Genomic DNA, 16,918 nt, shown 5'->3' with positions numbered 1-16,918 from the left:
GGTTGATACTTGATAGAAATCATCCGAGAAGTCGGTGCCTTTATCTCATGTGAATCCCACCATCTACAAATATATCGTGTTTTTATTTTATTTTATTTTATTTAAATTATTGATTTTTTCTGAAATCGTACTTGGTGGATGGACTTGATGAAAATACAATAACCACAATCCCAAAAACTCGTGTCCTTTGAAGTGAAAAGATTCACTCTGAGGGTCCAGCGCTGCCTTTGCCGTTTTTACAGGTGAAAATCTACTCTCGTAATAGTATTTTCAAACTTTTATTGTGACTGTGATGTGAATGGAGCGAGAGAATATTTTTTTTTTATTTTTTTTTATCTACCAATAACCATATTAAAGATATCATTCATGGTTATCTACCAATAACTATATTAATCATCTCTTATAGATTTTGCATAGCAATAATTATAACCATCAATTATCCACTAGTTTGTTTAGCGACTAACCATTAGTTTTATTCTTATAAAAAGACCAAGTGAACTGATAAAATTTCACAAAATCAAATAATCTCAAATGAAAAAACATTAATAACGTAAAAATATAATAATATATAACAACAACCAAAATAACTTTACACGTAAATATATTCTTAAATCAGACAAAATATCTATTTATAAATAAGAACGACTATGTAAGTTGTTCCACCACAAAATGAGTTTAAATATTGTGACAAAACTTTAAAAATAAGCATTCGTAAAACATAAAATGAATCACTAGTCTTTTATACTCAATAGAGTAATTAATCATAATTTTTCAACATTTAACCCTATGTATATATATACCAGGATACCTTCATTATTACATGATTAAGAATTGATTAAAAGCGGTAGCAATTCATTTTCGGGTAAACTATATTTGGCCCCTCTAAATCACTTGTATCCCCGTGGTTAATTTACCGTTTCTCCATGTTACACTAGTAGATTTCAAAACAAAATTCAATATCATTAAATAGGTATGAATGAAACCTCATGAAAGCCCACTTCTTGAATTGTAACTTTCTAGGTTTTTGAGTATTTTATGAGATATTACCACATGTACAGTACAGGAATTTGAGAGGATAGAATGAGCGAAAAATGAGAAAAAAGCGAGCTTTCTTGTCCATTTGAACGATTAGGGGTTATATCAAAACTCTAAGAGAACTGGAGGGATAATTTTCCGAAAGTTTTAAACTCCAAGTATGGGTGGAATATTGGTGAAACTGCGAGAGGATTTACCGTTCATTAATTTCGCATTTATGGATCCATACAGTGCTTCCCAGAGGGATAGAATGTGCTGTCTTTACGATCAGAAATACCACAAAGGTCAATGAGGAATGAAGCAATCATGTTAAGAGTTTTTATGCGATATGAAGACACAGCTAGCAATATCGGGGAAGTTCCCATCAGGCAACAATGGTTTTCTGCCCATGTCAAAAAATGTGTGGACACCTGATTTCGGCTTTTAGCAGGTTTTTTTTTTTTCCTTAGCCAACACGACAACCGAGGAACTCTCGCTTTCTTTCCTTTTCTTTCGAGGAGGACAGGCTGGAGTTGAATCAATTTACTGTTGCGGAACTTGTCGCCCTGCAGATAAAAATGAAAGCTAAAACAGTAATAATGGAATTTTTATTTTTTAAAATATTTTTTTGTTTAAAAAGTATTAAATTAATATAATTTTTATTTTTTAAAAAATTAATTTTCACATCAACACATTAAAAAAATTTAAAAAAATATATAAAAAATTAAATTTAAACAAAAAAAAATATTTTTCTTAAAACACAGTTTGAAACCAATTTAATTAAACTTTGCAAAATTTTTAAATAACATCCCTGAAGCAATAGGGACACGTGTCAGTCCAACTGGTCTGAAATTCTTAGCAAAATGCACAGTCACGGCCCAATGTTGTCGAGACTCTAGCTGAGCCCATATAATATTCAGGCTTGAGCATTGCAGACAATGAGATGGACTGAACCAAGCAAATTTACAGTAATCTGGTCTCCTCATGCGTGGGCTTTACATTAGATGTTCGGGCCAGTGATGGAGTAAGCTCCATCGGAAGAAGGTCTAAAAAGGGCCCATATTTAATTTCCTTGACAGCCAACCCTCTTATCGTCAATGGTCCTATTAGTGCAGTCTGGCCAGCGGTCCAGTCAAAGAAGGTCTTGAAAGGGCCCGTATTTTCGTGTTTTAATTTTTATTTATTTATTATGATTTAGATTTAGATACAAATCTTGTCTTACGCTACGGTAAGGGGGTTAGATAATTTTTTCTTCATATAAAAAAAAATCTATACATTGTTAATGTTTTTTCTAGTTGAAAAAAAAACTTAGATCTTATGGTGATTAACTTGATGTGACTTGGTCGCTCCAACGGATCCAAAAACCACCTAAATGACTAGTAAAAACATGGTTTTAGTTAAAATAAATATTTAAAATAAAATTTTTTTAATAGATATTGAGACATCAACATATTAGATTAATTTGATTCAACGAGAGTTAACTTGTCAATTCACATACTAAGTTATGAGATCATGATGACCTCGTAAAATAAATAAATAAAATATGAAACTCATTTTCTAATAAACTCAGTGTTGAATGATGAAACTGAAAAAATACCAATTAAAAAATAACCAAAAAAAGATAACTCATTTCAACATGGTTTAACCCACAAAACCCGCGCCCTGGGTCATTAAACTATGATAACCCAATATAAAATAAATTAAAGCAAATCATAAAGCTTAATTCTTGATTAACTCGGTGTTGAAATATGAAATTGAAACAAAAATCAATTAAAAAAAACACAAAAAATAACTTGAGTCAACCAAAGCTAACCCGTCTGCGCGAAGCCCATGACCTGAGTTATGAGACGATGATAATCTCATAGAAAATAGACCGAAACAAATCACAAAGTTTAATTCCTAATCAACCAAATGTTGAAAGATGAAATTGAAAAAAAAAATCAGTTAAGAAAATGAGAGAAAAAAAAACCCGAATCAACCAAGTTAACTTGTTAAACTTGCGGTTCAGGTCCATAAATATGAGATAACCTCATAAAAAGTAAATTAAAAAAAATCCAATCCCAATAAATACAATATTGAAATAAAAAAAATGAATTGAAAAAAAAAACTATTATAGTGAATAATATTATTATATAACGATGGTATGGTAATAACTCCTTTGTTTTTTTTCCAATGAATGAAGAATATTTGCGTTCCAAGGAGAAGATGAAGAAGAAGTTTTTTTAAAAAATCGATGCTCGATAATTGAGTGAACCATTGCTTTCATGAACTCATACATTAACTTATCAACAGGCCTCAATTTATGATGTACTTATTGAATTTAAGAGCTAAGTTTTTCAGTTCCATGAAAAAATGTTGAAAACTCACTGTGGCCGGCTCGTTTTTCACCTTTTTTTTTATTGTTTGTACATATTTATTTGATTTCGAATTACTTTCCCAACATTAATCAAAACAAATTAATAATTTGAACCACCATGATGGTTAATTACAAGTTGTTGCTCGCCATAATAGCTTCGGGAGCAGTAGTGGTACATGCCATGGCAAGGAATTAAAACCGAGAACATGCTCTCTAGGGCCCAATTTGCCAATGGCTGGCTCCAGCTTCTAGATCCATAACTACCTCAAGTGATTCACCAACGTGCGGTTTGCTCTCAATGATTTGACATTCTCAGAGAGAGAGAGAGAGAGAGAGAGAGGGGAAAAGCCTGATGTTTATATCAAATTATACTTAATAAAAAGATGAATATGCGTGTACTTGTATTCTAGAACATGTGTCATTTAACATTCAATTGATTAATACTTGAAATTTAACCAATAACACCTAGATGGTGTTTGAATGACCATTCTTTTTTAATGTATTTTTTTTTTGTTTAGAAACATATTAAAATAATATTTTTTTATTTTTTTAAAATTATTTTTAATATTAATACATCAAAATAATTTAAAATATAAAAAATCAATTTAAATAAAAATAAATAATTTTTTTTTTAAATATAATTTCAACCATATTTTCAAAACTCCATATAAAGACATTTATTGCGATGCTTTAGTGGTTGGGAGCTGGTGATTGCTATATCCCTCGAAATTAAATTTATTTTTCTCATTTATAGCAACGAAGGGGACCAATGGCATTGTAAACGTCTTAATCCTACCTTGTTGGAGCTCAGTCTTGGAAGAAACTAGCAAGTTTTTGACATATGGATGGTGTTCATAAGCCACATGTCTCGACCACATGGAGGGCCAACGATCAATCCTGGCAACACGTTGCCTCCGATTCAAAACATTTTTAATTAATTATAATGGGATATTCCAGAATGCAAGCTCGAAGCTATCTTCGATGGGTCGTCTTGCTTGATTGTTGTAGGTACCGGGTAGCAAAAAGGAGCATAACCTTCTTACCGTTCATGAATTCGTGCATAACTATAGTTTTGGGAGGGGCTGCCAAACAAGGAAGATATCGGAGTAAACCTACAAATAAGACAGTGAAGAATATAGTTCATAGCTTCTTCTTTTTTTTGGCTATGTAAAACATGTATTTTCTACGAAAAAAGATCCTTAATGAAATTTGATCTTCTCTTATTTGAAACTATATGTATAATAATAAAACTTCATTTGTATTACATACGTTTTTCTTGCTAAGTTTGAAAAACCTTTTTGGTTCATAAAAAAGGACAATTTTAGATTTCTATTCTAAACAATGTTTTTTCTTCAAATTCAACTTCTGATTTTCCTGAGTAGTCTTAATGAAATTTGATCAGGTTTGTCAAATATAACCATATTAATTTCTTGATTGATTTAATTAAAAATTTAACATGATTTAGATATGAAGTTATTAGATTTCTAGATCATCTCATCTTAGGCTAAGATGAGGTTTTTCTTAATTGGTTTAATTAAAAATTTATCTTGGGTTAATTATGAAATTATCAGTTTTCTAGATTATTTTATTAAGCTAAGAAGAGTTTAACACAATTATAATATATAAAGATTTCAAATATTTTTCGTTAACATTTCCAAAAGAAAAGGAAAATAATAATAATTAGATAAATAAAATCTACTCGAAGTCAATAATAATAAGAAGAAAAGAAAGAAAAGAAAGAAAAGAAAAGTTGTTCCTAAAATAGTTATCTCAACAAGTCTTTATAGATTTGAACTCGTCTCATTCATGCTGATGGAACTAACAATTTCGTTCTCAGTGAAAACAATCAACTTAACTACAAGAAATTCATCATTTATCTTATTAATTAGGTAATCTCGTTTCTATTTTCATTACTAAACAAGATCGTTCTCTATAGTTGCTCTGGATATGATCAAAATAGTAAAAAAAAAAGATGAATATATTATTAATCAAGTACTTATACCTTTCTGATTTTTATTTCTGCCAATCACCATCTACTTAGCTTAAAAGGTTTCGATATAAATTTTGAGGGGTGTAGCTCAATTGGTCAGGCTCTGGATTTACTCCCCAGAGATCACCAGTTCGAGACTCACAAATTTCAGGGCCATTGGAGGCTTACATGATCGTTAACTTTAGGGCTCGTGAGTTTAGTCGAGGTACGCGCAAGCTGAACCGGACACCCATTTATAATGCTAAGTTGAAGAATTTTTTTTACTAGCTTACATGTATTTTCAATTAATTATAGATGAATTGTAATCATCGTCCGAATTCAAATTCCGAATAAGAAGTACAATATATTACAATATTTATAAACATATCAACTCAATACTAATGCTTTGCAACCACTTCTTGTTGACAAGATCCACCTTGACCCGAAATTTATCAGTCACTGACCAAAAAAAAAATCTCGACATCATGTAAATCCATCAAAAGACTTTTAGCTAGAGCCTATCTCGAAATCATCTTTTAGTCTTTGAAGAATTCATTTTGATGTAAAAACAAGCTGAATAGCACTTAAAACAAGTTGTATAGCATTTAAAATATCTTTGAGCATGAAGCTAGCTTGCTGTAGAGCTCCAGAAAGAACATCGACTATATATTCCTATATTTTCCTCCATCAAGCATAACATAATCATCAGATCGATGGTGAGTAATTTGTCCATCGCCGATGATGTAATTAACATCTGAGCACATTGAATTGAACGTATTTATCAAGCTATAAATAGAGCAAAAGCAAGAGCTCTAAACGAGTATCTCCAATTCTTCATAAAATCCCAATATGGTATGTCATCTTTGCCTGTTTTCAACTTATCAATAGCAATCATCTTAGTAGTTTAAGCTTCTTGAGCATCTTTCAATCATCATATCATCTGCAAGAAGCTCTAACAATATCGCCATAGAAACCAAATATGAAAAGAAATCATGAACATAAATGACATCTCGTGATGCTGCAACTACTGCGCAAAACAATGCACATTATCTGCATAACAGTACTAGTCATTAAGAAATGATGCTTGTAAACCCATTCCATTCATCATGCACGTACGTCGCTAGCACTATCATATCCGTGGCTGCAAACATTTTTAATTTGTAGATTGTGATGAGAAAGGACAAACACCAAGTCATTCTTCAAAGTTGTTGATCTAGTATCACTAACATACACAATATTCAAAAAAAAAAAAATAACTCTTTATTATTAAATGTATTGCCATCAACAAATCTCAAAAGAATAAACATATACTCCTTATTAGATCCGTCTCAAGCTTCATTGATTATCATATAAACTCTTGGATCTTCAATCTTTTAATTGATTGCAAGGTGCACTTTATTTGAAAATCACTTCTTGAATATCCCTTGGCGTACACTTATAGCTATATGGAAAAGAACCTTATTGAATTTGTTATTCTAGGTTAGATGTTAATACATTGATTTTGAAAGCACCGTTCACTGACTTGGTTTTTTTTTTATAAAAAAACTATTTTTTTATTTTCCAAATTCATTCTATATTGGATTTACTGCTAGGTATATGGCTTTATAGTTTCTTTCTATTTACAATCTATGGGTTATTCTGGTTTTATGATCCGGATTACGAGTTTAACGGGTTAACTTGAGTTGACTTATTTTTTCTTAATTGATTTTTTTTTTAATTTCAACCTTCAACATTAAAATGATCATGAATTGAGCTTCATTACTTGTTTTGATTTGCTTTCTATAATGTTATCATACTTTCATGATCCGGATTGAAAATATGATAGGTTAGCTAGAGATAAATATGTTGTCTTCTCAGTATTAAAAAAAATATATTTTAAATTTTTTTAGTCAAACCATGTTTACTTATTGTTCGGGTTATTTTTGGACATGCTAAGTCAACCATGATACATTAAATCAATCCTTATACAATTAATTTTTTTTTTACTAGAGAATAAATTATTAATTTTTGAATTTTTTTTATGTTAAAAAAATCTAATTTAATCTTTAATATAATGCGAGTCAATGATAAAAGTTGATCACCAAAGCCACGTAGGTCCCATAACTAAAATCCCAAAGCTATACAAGCTGAGAATCTTCCATTTAAAGCTTTTATAGCTTTCCTTTTTATTTATTTTTCTTATATCTATTTACAAGATCTATTTAAATATGTTTTATTTTTTAACCAAATATTTTTTCTTTGACTACCATTATAATTACAGTTACAGCCATAATTCAGCCATAACTATAATAATTGCAACCACAGTCCAACCTTTAATCAAAACAAAATTGTTTTATGATAAATGTTATGAATAATAAAAAATTCATTAACTGCGGTTCATAAGCACTAATAGCAAACCAAGCATAATAAAATTAAAATAGAATCTATGATTAATAATTTTTCTAATTTTATTTTCAAATTTTTTCCATAAAGTCTATTTAATTAAGGATTTTTTTTTCAAATTGTAAGCTAGTGGCTATTAAATGAGTTTTATATAAGTTCAAGATTATGAATATTCTTTCCCACATCCTTTCTATGATTTTTTAAAAATACTTAATAAATCTTGTTTATCCCTCTTGGTTAGACCTAACATGGGGTGTCATAAAAAAAAATGCATCAATCACAGGATTTTTAGGCAACTATTTTTACTAAAATAAAGTTGTATCATTCTTTTTTTCTTTCTTTTAAAGAAATTCATTTATGTTAATATTTTATTCGATTCAATTAAAAATCTAATTCAAGTTAAGTTTGGGATCTCAGATTTTCAGATGAATTATTTGGTTAAACCGTATTAAGATTAATAATAACTATTGTAGTACCAAACTAATTATTGAAAGACTAATCTACCTTAAAGAAGTGGGCATAGTTTGTGTATCCGACAACTTTTCTCAGTTAAACAGTTTCAAGTTTCAATAACTTCAATCTATTTGGTTGTTATAACGGTAGAGGACTACTTCTCGTTGCGTAGTCGAAAGCCCAAATGAAAAAAAAAACCTACCTTGGTTTAAGAAAATCTCCAACTACTAATGCCATCGAAGTTAATACACCTTGATTTAAAAATATTTTCTATTAATAATTCAAAGAGTTAGTTTAGTGGTCAAGAAAAGGCTAACACTTGGAGGAAATAAAGAACACTCCTTGCCATCGAATGAAAAAGCAGTAATAATTAAAGTGATGGTATTCTGAACATTACTCCTTCGCATAACAGTTTTTCCAGGAGTTTGTCATATGCAGAGACTGACCACCACCGGCCGTTCATGATATTGATGATACTCAATTATTAGGAACTTCACAGCTTATAAAAGCACTGTTTAGTTCAATTTAAGCCTATAAATCCAATTAATGTAATGTTCTTAATTTATATATATAACTGAATGGTGATGGCAGATGGGTCCTTCGATTTTATCTACCTATGCCGTGCCAATAAATATTGGCTTAATTATTTTGTAATATAAAGGTACGACTTTCCTGAAATTAAAGCCACTAACTACTGTACTAGTTTCAGTTCTTTGGGTCTCAACCATATTTGTTACGTGTATTTTTTCTAGAAACTCAGGACCTTTGAATTATAGCCATCCATTTATATTATGGGCTTGCTTGATATTATTGCGGTTTAAATGGAGATCGATTGAAATTTATTATTTTAATTTAAAATTATTTTCTTATATTATTTTAATATGTTGATACTAAAAATAAATAAAAAATAATTTTAATATATTTTTAAAAAATTGAACGGACGTTTCGATTACATTATTGAACGGACGTTTCGATTTTATGATGATAGCAATAAAGCATCGAAAAGTGTTAAACTTGAAAGCTCGTGATACGCCGAGTCATCTCAACTTGTTTCTCGTACTTCATTTCGGGGCCTATAAACACACGGCAACTCAAGTGCGGATGGATGAATTAATTGAATTTGCAAGCTTTTATAACCTACCCAACCAATTACGGATACCTTATCTTCTCATCAAAGTTGGTTGTTCGTCTCTCACTTCACCTTCCACGCTTTCACTCAAGTCCAACATAACTCGCAGCGTTATTGGTTGTGTGCATGGAATGGTCTCAAAATGTCAAAGATTAGTTTAAGGTAGAAATCTATAGCTTTTTGATCAGTTTTTTATTTTATTTTATAGAAAAGGCCATTGATGAAGTTTTAAAAATTCAACTAATTTAATAATAGAGTTCTCAAGTTGGATAATTAATTAATTAATTAATCATAACAATCTCATCTATTTTCTCTAACCAAAAAGGTTAATAGCTTATACGGAGTGTTTGGTAGATAAAGATAATTTGTGACTTGTATCTGCAAAGATTTCTTTTAATGGAGGTGGAAAATCTTCGATACTTAAATAAATATTTTTTTAAAAAAGATAAAATACAAGAATATTCCAGAGACAAATGCTCTGAAAATATATAATTAGTAGAGAATGAAGATTTTGAATTTTTGTTTTGAAAATCTCATGGTATATTTGTAACCTATGAGTTTTGTCATTTTTATAAAAAAAAGGGGCTGGAGTGTAACTTTATCTTCATGAAATTTTGAGTTGCATTGTAAGTTATATTCCACTCATTTTATCCAGCTAAAAGATGATGTCATAGCTGGCCATAAAAAACTTAAGCCTATTTGCTGAGAAATACTTTCTCTGTGATTATATATATATATATAATTGATGGTGTTAGACCAATCATCTTTTGGGTTTGACCAGTGTCAGACTCAGCGTGCTTGAGGCTTGGTGCACTACCAAGCCCAATCACATCCGGGTTTGGCTAGTGCTAGACCTAGCATGCTTGAGGCTTGATAAACTGGCAAGCCCAATTATATCTGGGTTTGGCTAGCGCTAGACTTAGCGTTCCAGGAGCTTGGCCAGACAACGTATTTTTACTGGAACATGCTTGTTTTCCATAAAATTTATACACGTAAATCTTTTTCCATCCAATGTTTTTTGTTAAAATTTTATTGACCACTTCCTTTAGTCAACAAGTCGTTCATCAATATACATGCTTTTTATACACATATATGATGACAATTCTATTTTTTTTAATTAAGGGCAATCATAGGTTTTTTTAAATAAAAAAATTAAGGCAAAAATAATTATTCATCAAGAAACACTAAAAGAGCAAAAAATAAAATTAAGAGGAAAAACACCAACTATTTAAATTAGACCAAATCATATTTTAAGGCAGTATATATATGCATACAATACACACACACTAACTAAAACTAGATCCATCACCCTCTAAAAACATTTTATTCATGTTAAAATCAGGAGTACCGCTGAAAAATACCTTCTTGTGACATGATTCCAAGGAAATTGTATTATTAAAACCCATGTCAATTTATATGTAAGGACTACATGAATAAAAATCAGAAAGAAGAAGAAAGAGCTATCATATTCACAAACAAGTTCACGTTATAACCTAAGCTAAATCCTTAATCGATCCCCGGCCCCCACCTAACTATATTTCATGCTATTTAAAATATAGCATGAAATCCGTCAATTGAAAGGTAACATTAAAATTATATGCTTGCGGGTAAGAAACCAAATGCTTTTACTTCAATGTGTTAACAAAGTTTTATCGAACAGCAGAGGATGAGAGGATTACCTAATTATTCAAGGCACTTCAAGATGGAAACTAAGAAAAAGATAGTGACCCCACAGCAAGGAACAGGAAACTAAGAAAGAGACGGCGACCCCATTGCTTAGTTAATTTGGTGATCGGCGAGGCTTGAATATTAGAAGAAGCTGTGAACTACAATATCCAATTACATGAAAGAGCATCGCTTTCAAATTATTTTATAGTATTCATTTCTATATCATGAACATTACAATTTAGAAAAGGAAATTAAGACGTAAGTTTCATTATCTAAAATCCAACTACCCAACTGTACAGCAATGGCAATAAAACCTGAAAACTAACTCTGGGAACAGAACAGCCTAGCTACCATGTCAGTCAGCCTGGTCATTTTGGAGTTCTTTCGGTGCAAATTTATGGCCCTTGAATATTTATACATGGTAACCTAGAGGTCTTCGTTGGGATCAACAGGCTTGGTTCACTGCTTAATTAAGCCATAACCACGACAGGTGTCATTGATTTGATTTATAAATGAAGAAAAAAGGAAATTAACTAATATTATATATATAGTGAATTCTTAAAAATACGTCCCTCAATATGATAAACATTGTTATATCGATCGGGAAATATAGTTTTAGGGTTCCTAGTATTTTTAAAAAGAGGTGCCTTCGTCCAACTAATCAAAATACGAGAGTCAAACTATGAGAGTTACATATAATTTGGTGTCAGAGTAGAATGGCATTGAAGTTATGGCTGCTAAACTTTAGCTGACTGTCTGTTTCATAGCCTAATTTAGCCAACACCTCAAGTTCCTCTCTCCTGATGGCATCTGCTGCTATCTCTATCCTCATAGCTTTTAACCCATATCACATGTTTTCAAGGTACCAGAGAGGCGGTGGCTTGATCTAAGAAATTTAATCTTACCGGTAATTTGCAATTTATTTGCATAGTTGATTTCAATTAATATTGATGTCATACTATAACCGGACTTACTAAATATATTACCAGGGTCTAAAATGCATACCACCATCACCAGGACCGGAATTAAGGGCCGGCTCCTGCAATGAAATTTTTTCCAGTATTTTTCATTTAATAAATTAGATTTTTAGTTTTAAAAATAAAAAATAATTTTTTTTTATTTGACCAGCTCAAAATAAAATTAATAGCTTCGCCCCTTATCCTCACCTCGACATTTGTCTTTGTACCAGTTACCAAAGACATCACGGCAGGATTCGAGGCTGGTGAAGAGAGAAGATTAAAGAAAGGTGTACCTCAAGGAGGGACGATGAGTAAATTAAATATATTTATTTTGGAATTTTTAAATTCATGAGCACACGAGGCGCGACGGCTCTTATTAAATTTTTCGTACTTACCATGGAGAAAAAAAAAACAAATAAAGTAATAAATGTATAAGCGAGACGTACCTTTTTGGTTCCTGCACTACAACTGTTTTTGAAGCACAAAATATTATTTTTTTTCCTTTCAACGTAAAACACCAATTCCTTTAAAAGGAAACAACTTTTCTTCGAATATAAAACAGGGGTTTAAAGCAACGCAACTCGTTGAGATTCTTTCAAGTTTGTGCAGTGCAGCTCATGATGGTAGTCATAACACAACAGTCCTGGATCCAACTACATTTATAATTAAGTTCTCTCTTTGGTTGACCAGTGAGAATCATTGAGAAATATCAAAACGAGTTTTTAAAAAAATGAATATGAAAACAAATGCTCCGCTTTGACTTTTCTTTACTTTTCCCTGCTTTAATGGATAGGGGTATCAATTTGTCCAGTTGCAGTTGTGGAAGTAAAATACAATTATGTAACATTTTAGTTGTTTTTAAAAATGTTTTTAATTTAAAAATATATTAAAATATTTTTTATTTTAAAAAAATTATTTTTAATACTAACATATTACAACCAGATACAAACATGAAAAATATTCTTAAACAATTCTTTTTAATTTTTTAATAAAATATTATTTGAAATACAATACTGTAACATTTTAGTTGAAACTCTATTTTCTCTACAAGGATGCATGGATACTTTTTTTTTTAACTAATTGAGTGTATAACAGTAATTATAATTTTTTAAAATATTTTTTATTTGAAAATATATTAAAATAATATTTTTTATTTTTTAATAAATTATCTTTGACATCATTATATTAAAACGATTTAAAAAAATAAAATTTAATAAATCAGTGTTTGAAATGCGTTTAAATATCTCTTTGGCGCGGTCAGCCATAGCTTTCCATGCATTAAACTACAGGCGAGGACATCAGACGCCAGTTGTTATATAATTTTTGGACATAAGGTGACAAATCTTAATTTCCCCACCACATGCAGTACTATTCTTCTTTCCTTTCGATCTTGTGCTAATTAACTAGTCACATGTTTTGCTTAATTAAATTGAAGTGTCAATTTCATTTTCATGTTAAATTAATTTGTTGTCGGTTCTATATATAACAAAATTATCCCTTCTGTTTGTAAGTATTGAATTTTTTACAAGATTTATTTATTTAAATACAAATTACTTTTATTTGAAATCTTTTAATTATATATATTCCTTTGTTATTGAACATGAATCCAACATAGATTCATGGGAATTAGGTCCACGAGAATATATTAGCCCCTAGCTATAAACGACTGAGAAGATACATTTTACTAACCCCCCTCTCCTCTAGTGGATGCGATCAGGTTCAAGTAAAACTGATTACAGTGATACAATTTCAAATGCTTCTGGATCTTTCTCCCCTTTCACTCATAATTAATTTTTCTAATCCCTCCTTTTTCTTATTATAAAATGTATATGTCATCAAATTTGAAAATATGCATATACCAAACATCATTAAAAATAACTATTTTATTTTGTAATCATTCCTTTGTTGATTTTTTAGCTCAAAACAAACAAATTCTAAACGTGATTACTACGATTCAACTTCAATACAGATGTTACTTGAAATTCTGCTAGATTACTTAATTAATAGTTTCTAGCTAAATTATCCATATATATCTCTTGATTTATAATTTCTGATTAATAAAAACAGTGATCATTTGATTTGGAGCACACAATAACAAATATGCTATTGATGAGTGAAAAAAAATAGCCGAGAGAAATATAAACAAAGTTATTAAATTTGGTTCTATTTAGAACTCCACTAGAGATTCAAGTCAATCAAAAAAATGTTATTTTAATTTAATAAAAATAAAACTAAATTTTAATCAGTTCATTAATTAATTCATTGAATTACTCATTTGATTAGTTGCAATCTCACCAAGTTTTTTTTTTAAAATCCGACACAGCAATAACAAATGATATTGGACAGGGAAGGGTACTCCGAACCCGTACCTGGTAGGATGTCTAGTTACACCCGGAGAGAAAAGAAAAGAAAAGGCCAGAAAAAATTAATAGATATATTTTTTTTTTTTGGTGTAAGAAAATTAATAGAGTTAAGTGGGCGTTGAGCGCCTCATTAATCTTCTCATCTGCCTCCATCATTGCCCACGGCCCCGTGCCTTTATATCTCCCATCCTCCCGCCTCCCCCCCTCACCTAATATCATCAACTCTCTTTCTCTCAAGCAACAACCATACACTCATCTCTTCTCGTCTCCCTCTCTCTCCCCCTCAGTACACTACATTCCTCAACATTTCTTCTTCTTCTTCTTCTTGGCAAAATAATGCCTCCAATCTTGCCTGATTTCTCTAACTCCGTTAAGATCAAGTATGTTAAACTTGGCTATCAATACCTTGTAAATCACATTTTGTACCTTTTGTTGATACCTGTTATGGTTGGTATTCTAATTGAGGTTCTTCGTTTAGGCCCTGATGAAATCTTGAGCTTATGGAGATCACTCCATTTTAATACTGTCCAAATTCTCTGCTCATCCTTTCTCATCATCTTTATTGCTACTGTTTATTTCATGTCCAAGCCAAGAACTATCTACCTAGTTGACTATGCTTGCTACAAGCCTCCTGTCACTTGCCGGGTTCCGTTTTCTACCTTCATGGAGCATTCCAGGCTTATCTTGAAAGATAATCCCAAGAGTGTTGAGTTTCAGATGAGGATTCTTGAGAGGTCTGGACTCGGTGAAGAGACCTGTTTGCCTCCTGCAATTCATTATATTCCTCCAAAACCAACTATGGAGGCTGCAAGAGGAGAAGCTGAGCTTGTTATCTTCTCCGCCATGGATTCTCTCTTCAAGAAAACAGGGCTTAAACCTAAAGATATCGATATCCTTATCGTAAACTGCAGTCTCTTCTCACCAACACCATCTCTATCTGCAATGGTTATTAATAAGTATAAGCTCAGAAGCAACATAAAGAGCTTCAATCTTTCTGGTATGGGGTGCAGTGCTGGGCTGATTTCTATCGACCTAGCTCGTGATATTCTTCAAGTGCATCCAAATTCAAATGCAGTTGTGGTTAGCACAGAGATCATCACACCAAACTACTACCAGGGAAATGAGCGAGCTATGCTTCTTCCTAACTGCTTGTTCCGCATGGGAGGTGCCGCAATTCTCTTATCAAACCGCAGGTCTCACCGCTGGCTTGCCAAGTACCGCCTAGTCCATGTGGTACGAACCCACAAAGGCGCAGACGATAAAGCTTACCGTTGTGTGTTTGAACAAGAAGATAAAGAAGGAAAAGTTGGAATTAATCTATCAAAAGACTTGATGGCTATAGCTGGTGAGGCTTTGAAATCAAACATCACTACTATTGGGCCTTTAGTCCTTCCGGCTTCTGAACAGCTCCTGTTTTTGTTGACTCTCATTGGACGCAAAATCTTTAACCCCAAATGGAAGCCATATATTCCTGATTTCAAGCAGGCTTTTGAACATTTCTGTATCCATGCCGGTGGCCGTGCTGTTATAGATGAACTGCAAAAGAACTTGCAGCTATCTGCAGAGCATGTAGAGGCTTCAAGGATGACACTGCACCGATTTGGCAACACCTCATCGTCTTCGCTTTGGTATGAGCTAGGTTACATTGAAGCAAAAGGCAGGATGAGGAGAGGAGACAGGGTTTGGCAGATAGCTTTTGGCAGTGGATTTAAGTGTAACAGCGCAGTTTGGAAGTGTAATAGAACAATCAAGACACCAACAGATAGTCCATGGGCTGATTGTATTGATAGGTACCCAGTACACATTCCTGAGGTGGTTAAGTTATAGGCGCGAAGATTGGCGGGTTACTTCTTGTTGTTTGCTAAACATCTTCAAAGTCTGGAGACTTGCATTCACTTCTCTGATGATCTGTGTTGTATTCTCTGTTGCTCTTTCTTCTCGTCACACTGTTGTACTCTATATATTCATCTTCATCTTCTTCTTTTTTGAATTTCTCATAAATTTGCGTAGACATTGGGTGATATGGCCACTTCTTGTATTTAATGTTCTCTTGCAAGAAAAAAAAAAAGGGCAGAATAAGAGTATGTATTGGTGGTCTCTTGGGTCTGCGGAAAAAAAGTAATTGCAAAAATGGGAATTGAAATAATGAAAGTATGGATTGATGGCGATTGAGAACTGTTTATTTATCGTGGAGGAAAATTTGATTAAGATTGGCTGCAATTTAGCAGCTAGCAGGTGGTGTGTTATACCCAAAATTTGGAGAAAGAACCCCCCCCCCCCCCCCCCCCCCCAAATGTTGTTCAGTGGAAATAAAGCTTAAAGCCTCTAAAATTCCATGCACAAGTTAACCCCAAGTTTTAATATCCACGACACGTAAAAATGCCACGTATAAACACTTCTATATATAACCCAATTACGTCTCAATTCTAAATTCGTGGTATGTGCAAGCTTACTTGGTATAATAATAACGATAGATGACGATGCTGTAAATATTAGATATTATGCCAGGCATCATGAAATCAAATTACAAGGAGACTTGAGATAGAATAATTAGATACTAAGGTTTCGAATTTGGAAGCTGTGAATTTTATATATATATATATATAAATATACTAATATGACACG

The 16,918-nt window shown here is 31.9% G+C and overlaps 1 protein-coding gene across 1 annotated transcript; it reads left to right on the top strand.

Moving 5' to 3' along the window:
- The first annotated feature begins 14,492 nt into the window (after window positions 1–14,492).
- Window positions 14,493–16,461, top strand: LOC7489345 (3-ketoacyl-CoA synthase 6). The gene has a single exon (XM_002315906.4). It carries the CDS (start codon window positions 14,630–14,632, stop codon window positions 16,118–16,120), a length of 1,491 nt encoding a protein of 496 aa, XP_002315942.1. The 5' UTR covers window positions 14,493–14,629; the 3' UTR covers window positions 16,121–16,461.
- The last annotated feature ends 457 nt before the right edge of the window (window positions 16,462–16,918 follow it).

The sequence above is a fragment of the Populus trichocarpa genome, chromosome 10, assembly GCF_000002775.5.
Source record: "Populus trichocarpa isolate Nisqually-1 chromosome 10, P.trichocarpa_v4.1, whole genome shotgun sequence".
NCBI lineage: Eukaryota > Viridiplantae > Streptophyta > Magnoliopsida > Malpighiales > Salicaceae > Populus > Populus trichocarpa.
The sequence above is the reverse complement of the archived record's forward strand: the minus strand, read 5'-3'. Positions and strand labels throughout refer to the sequence as shown.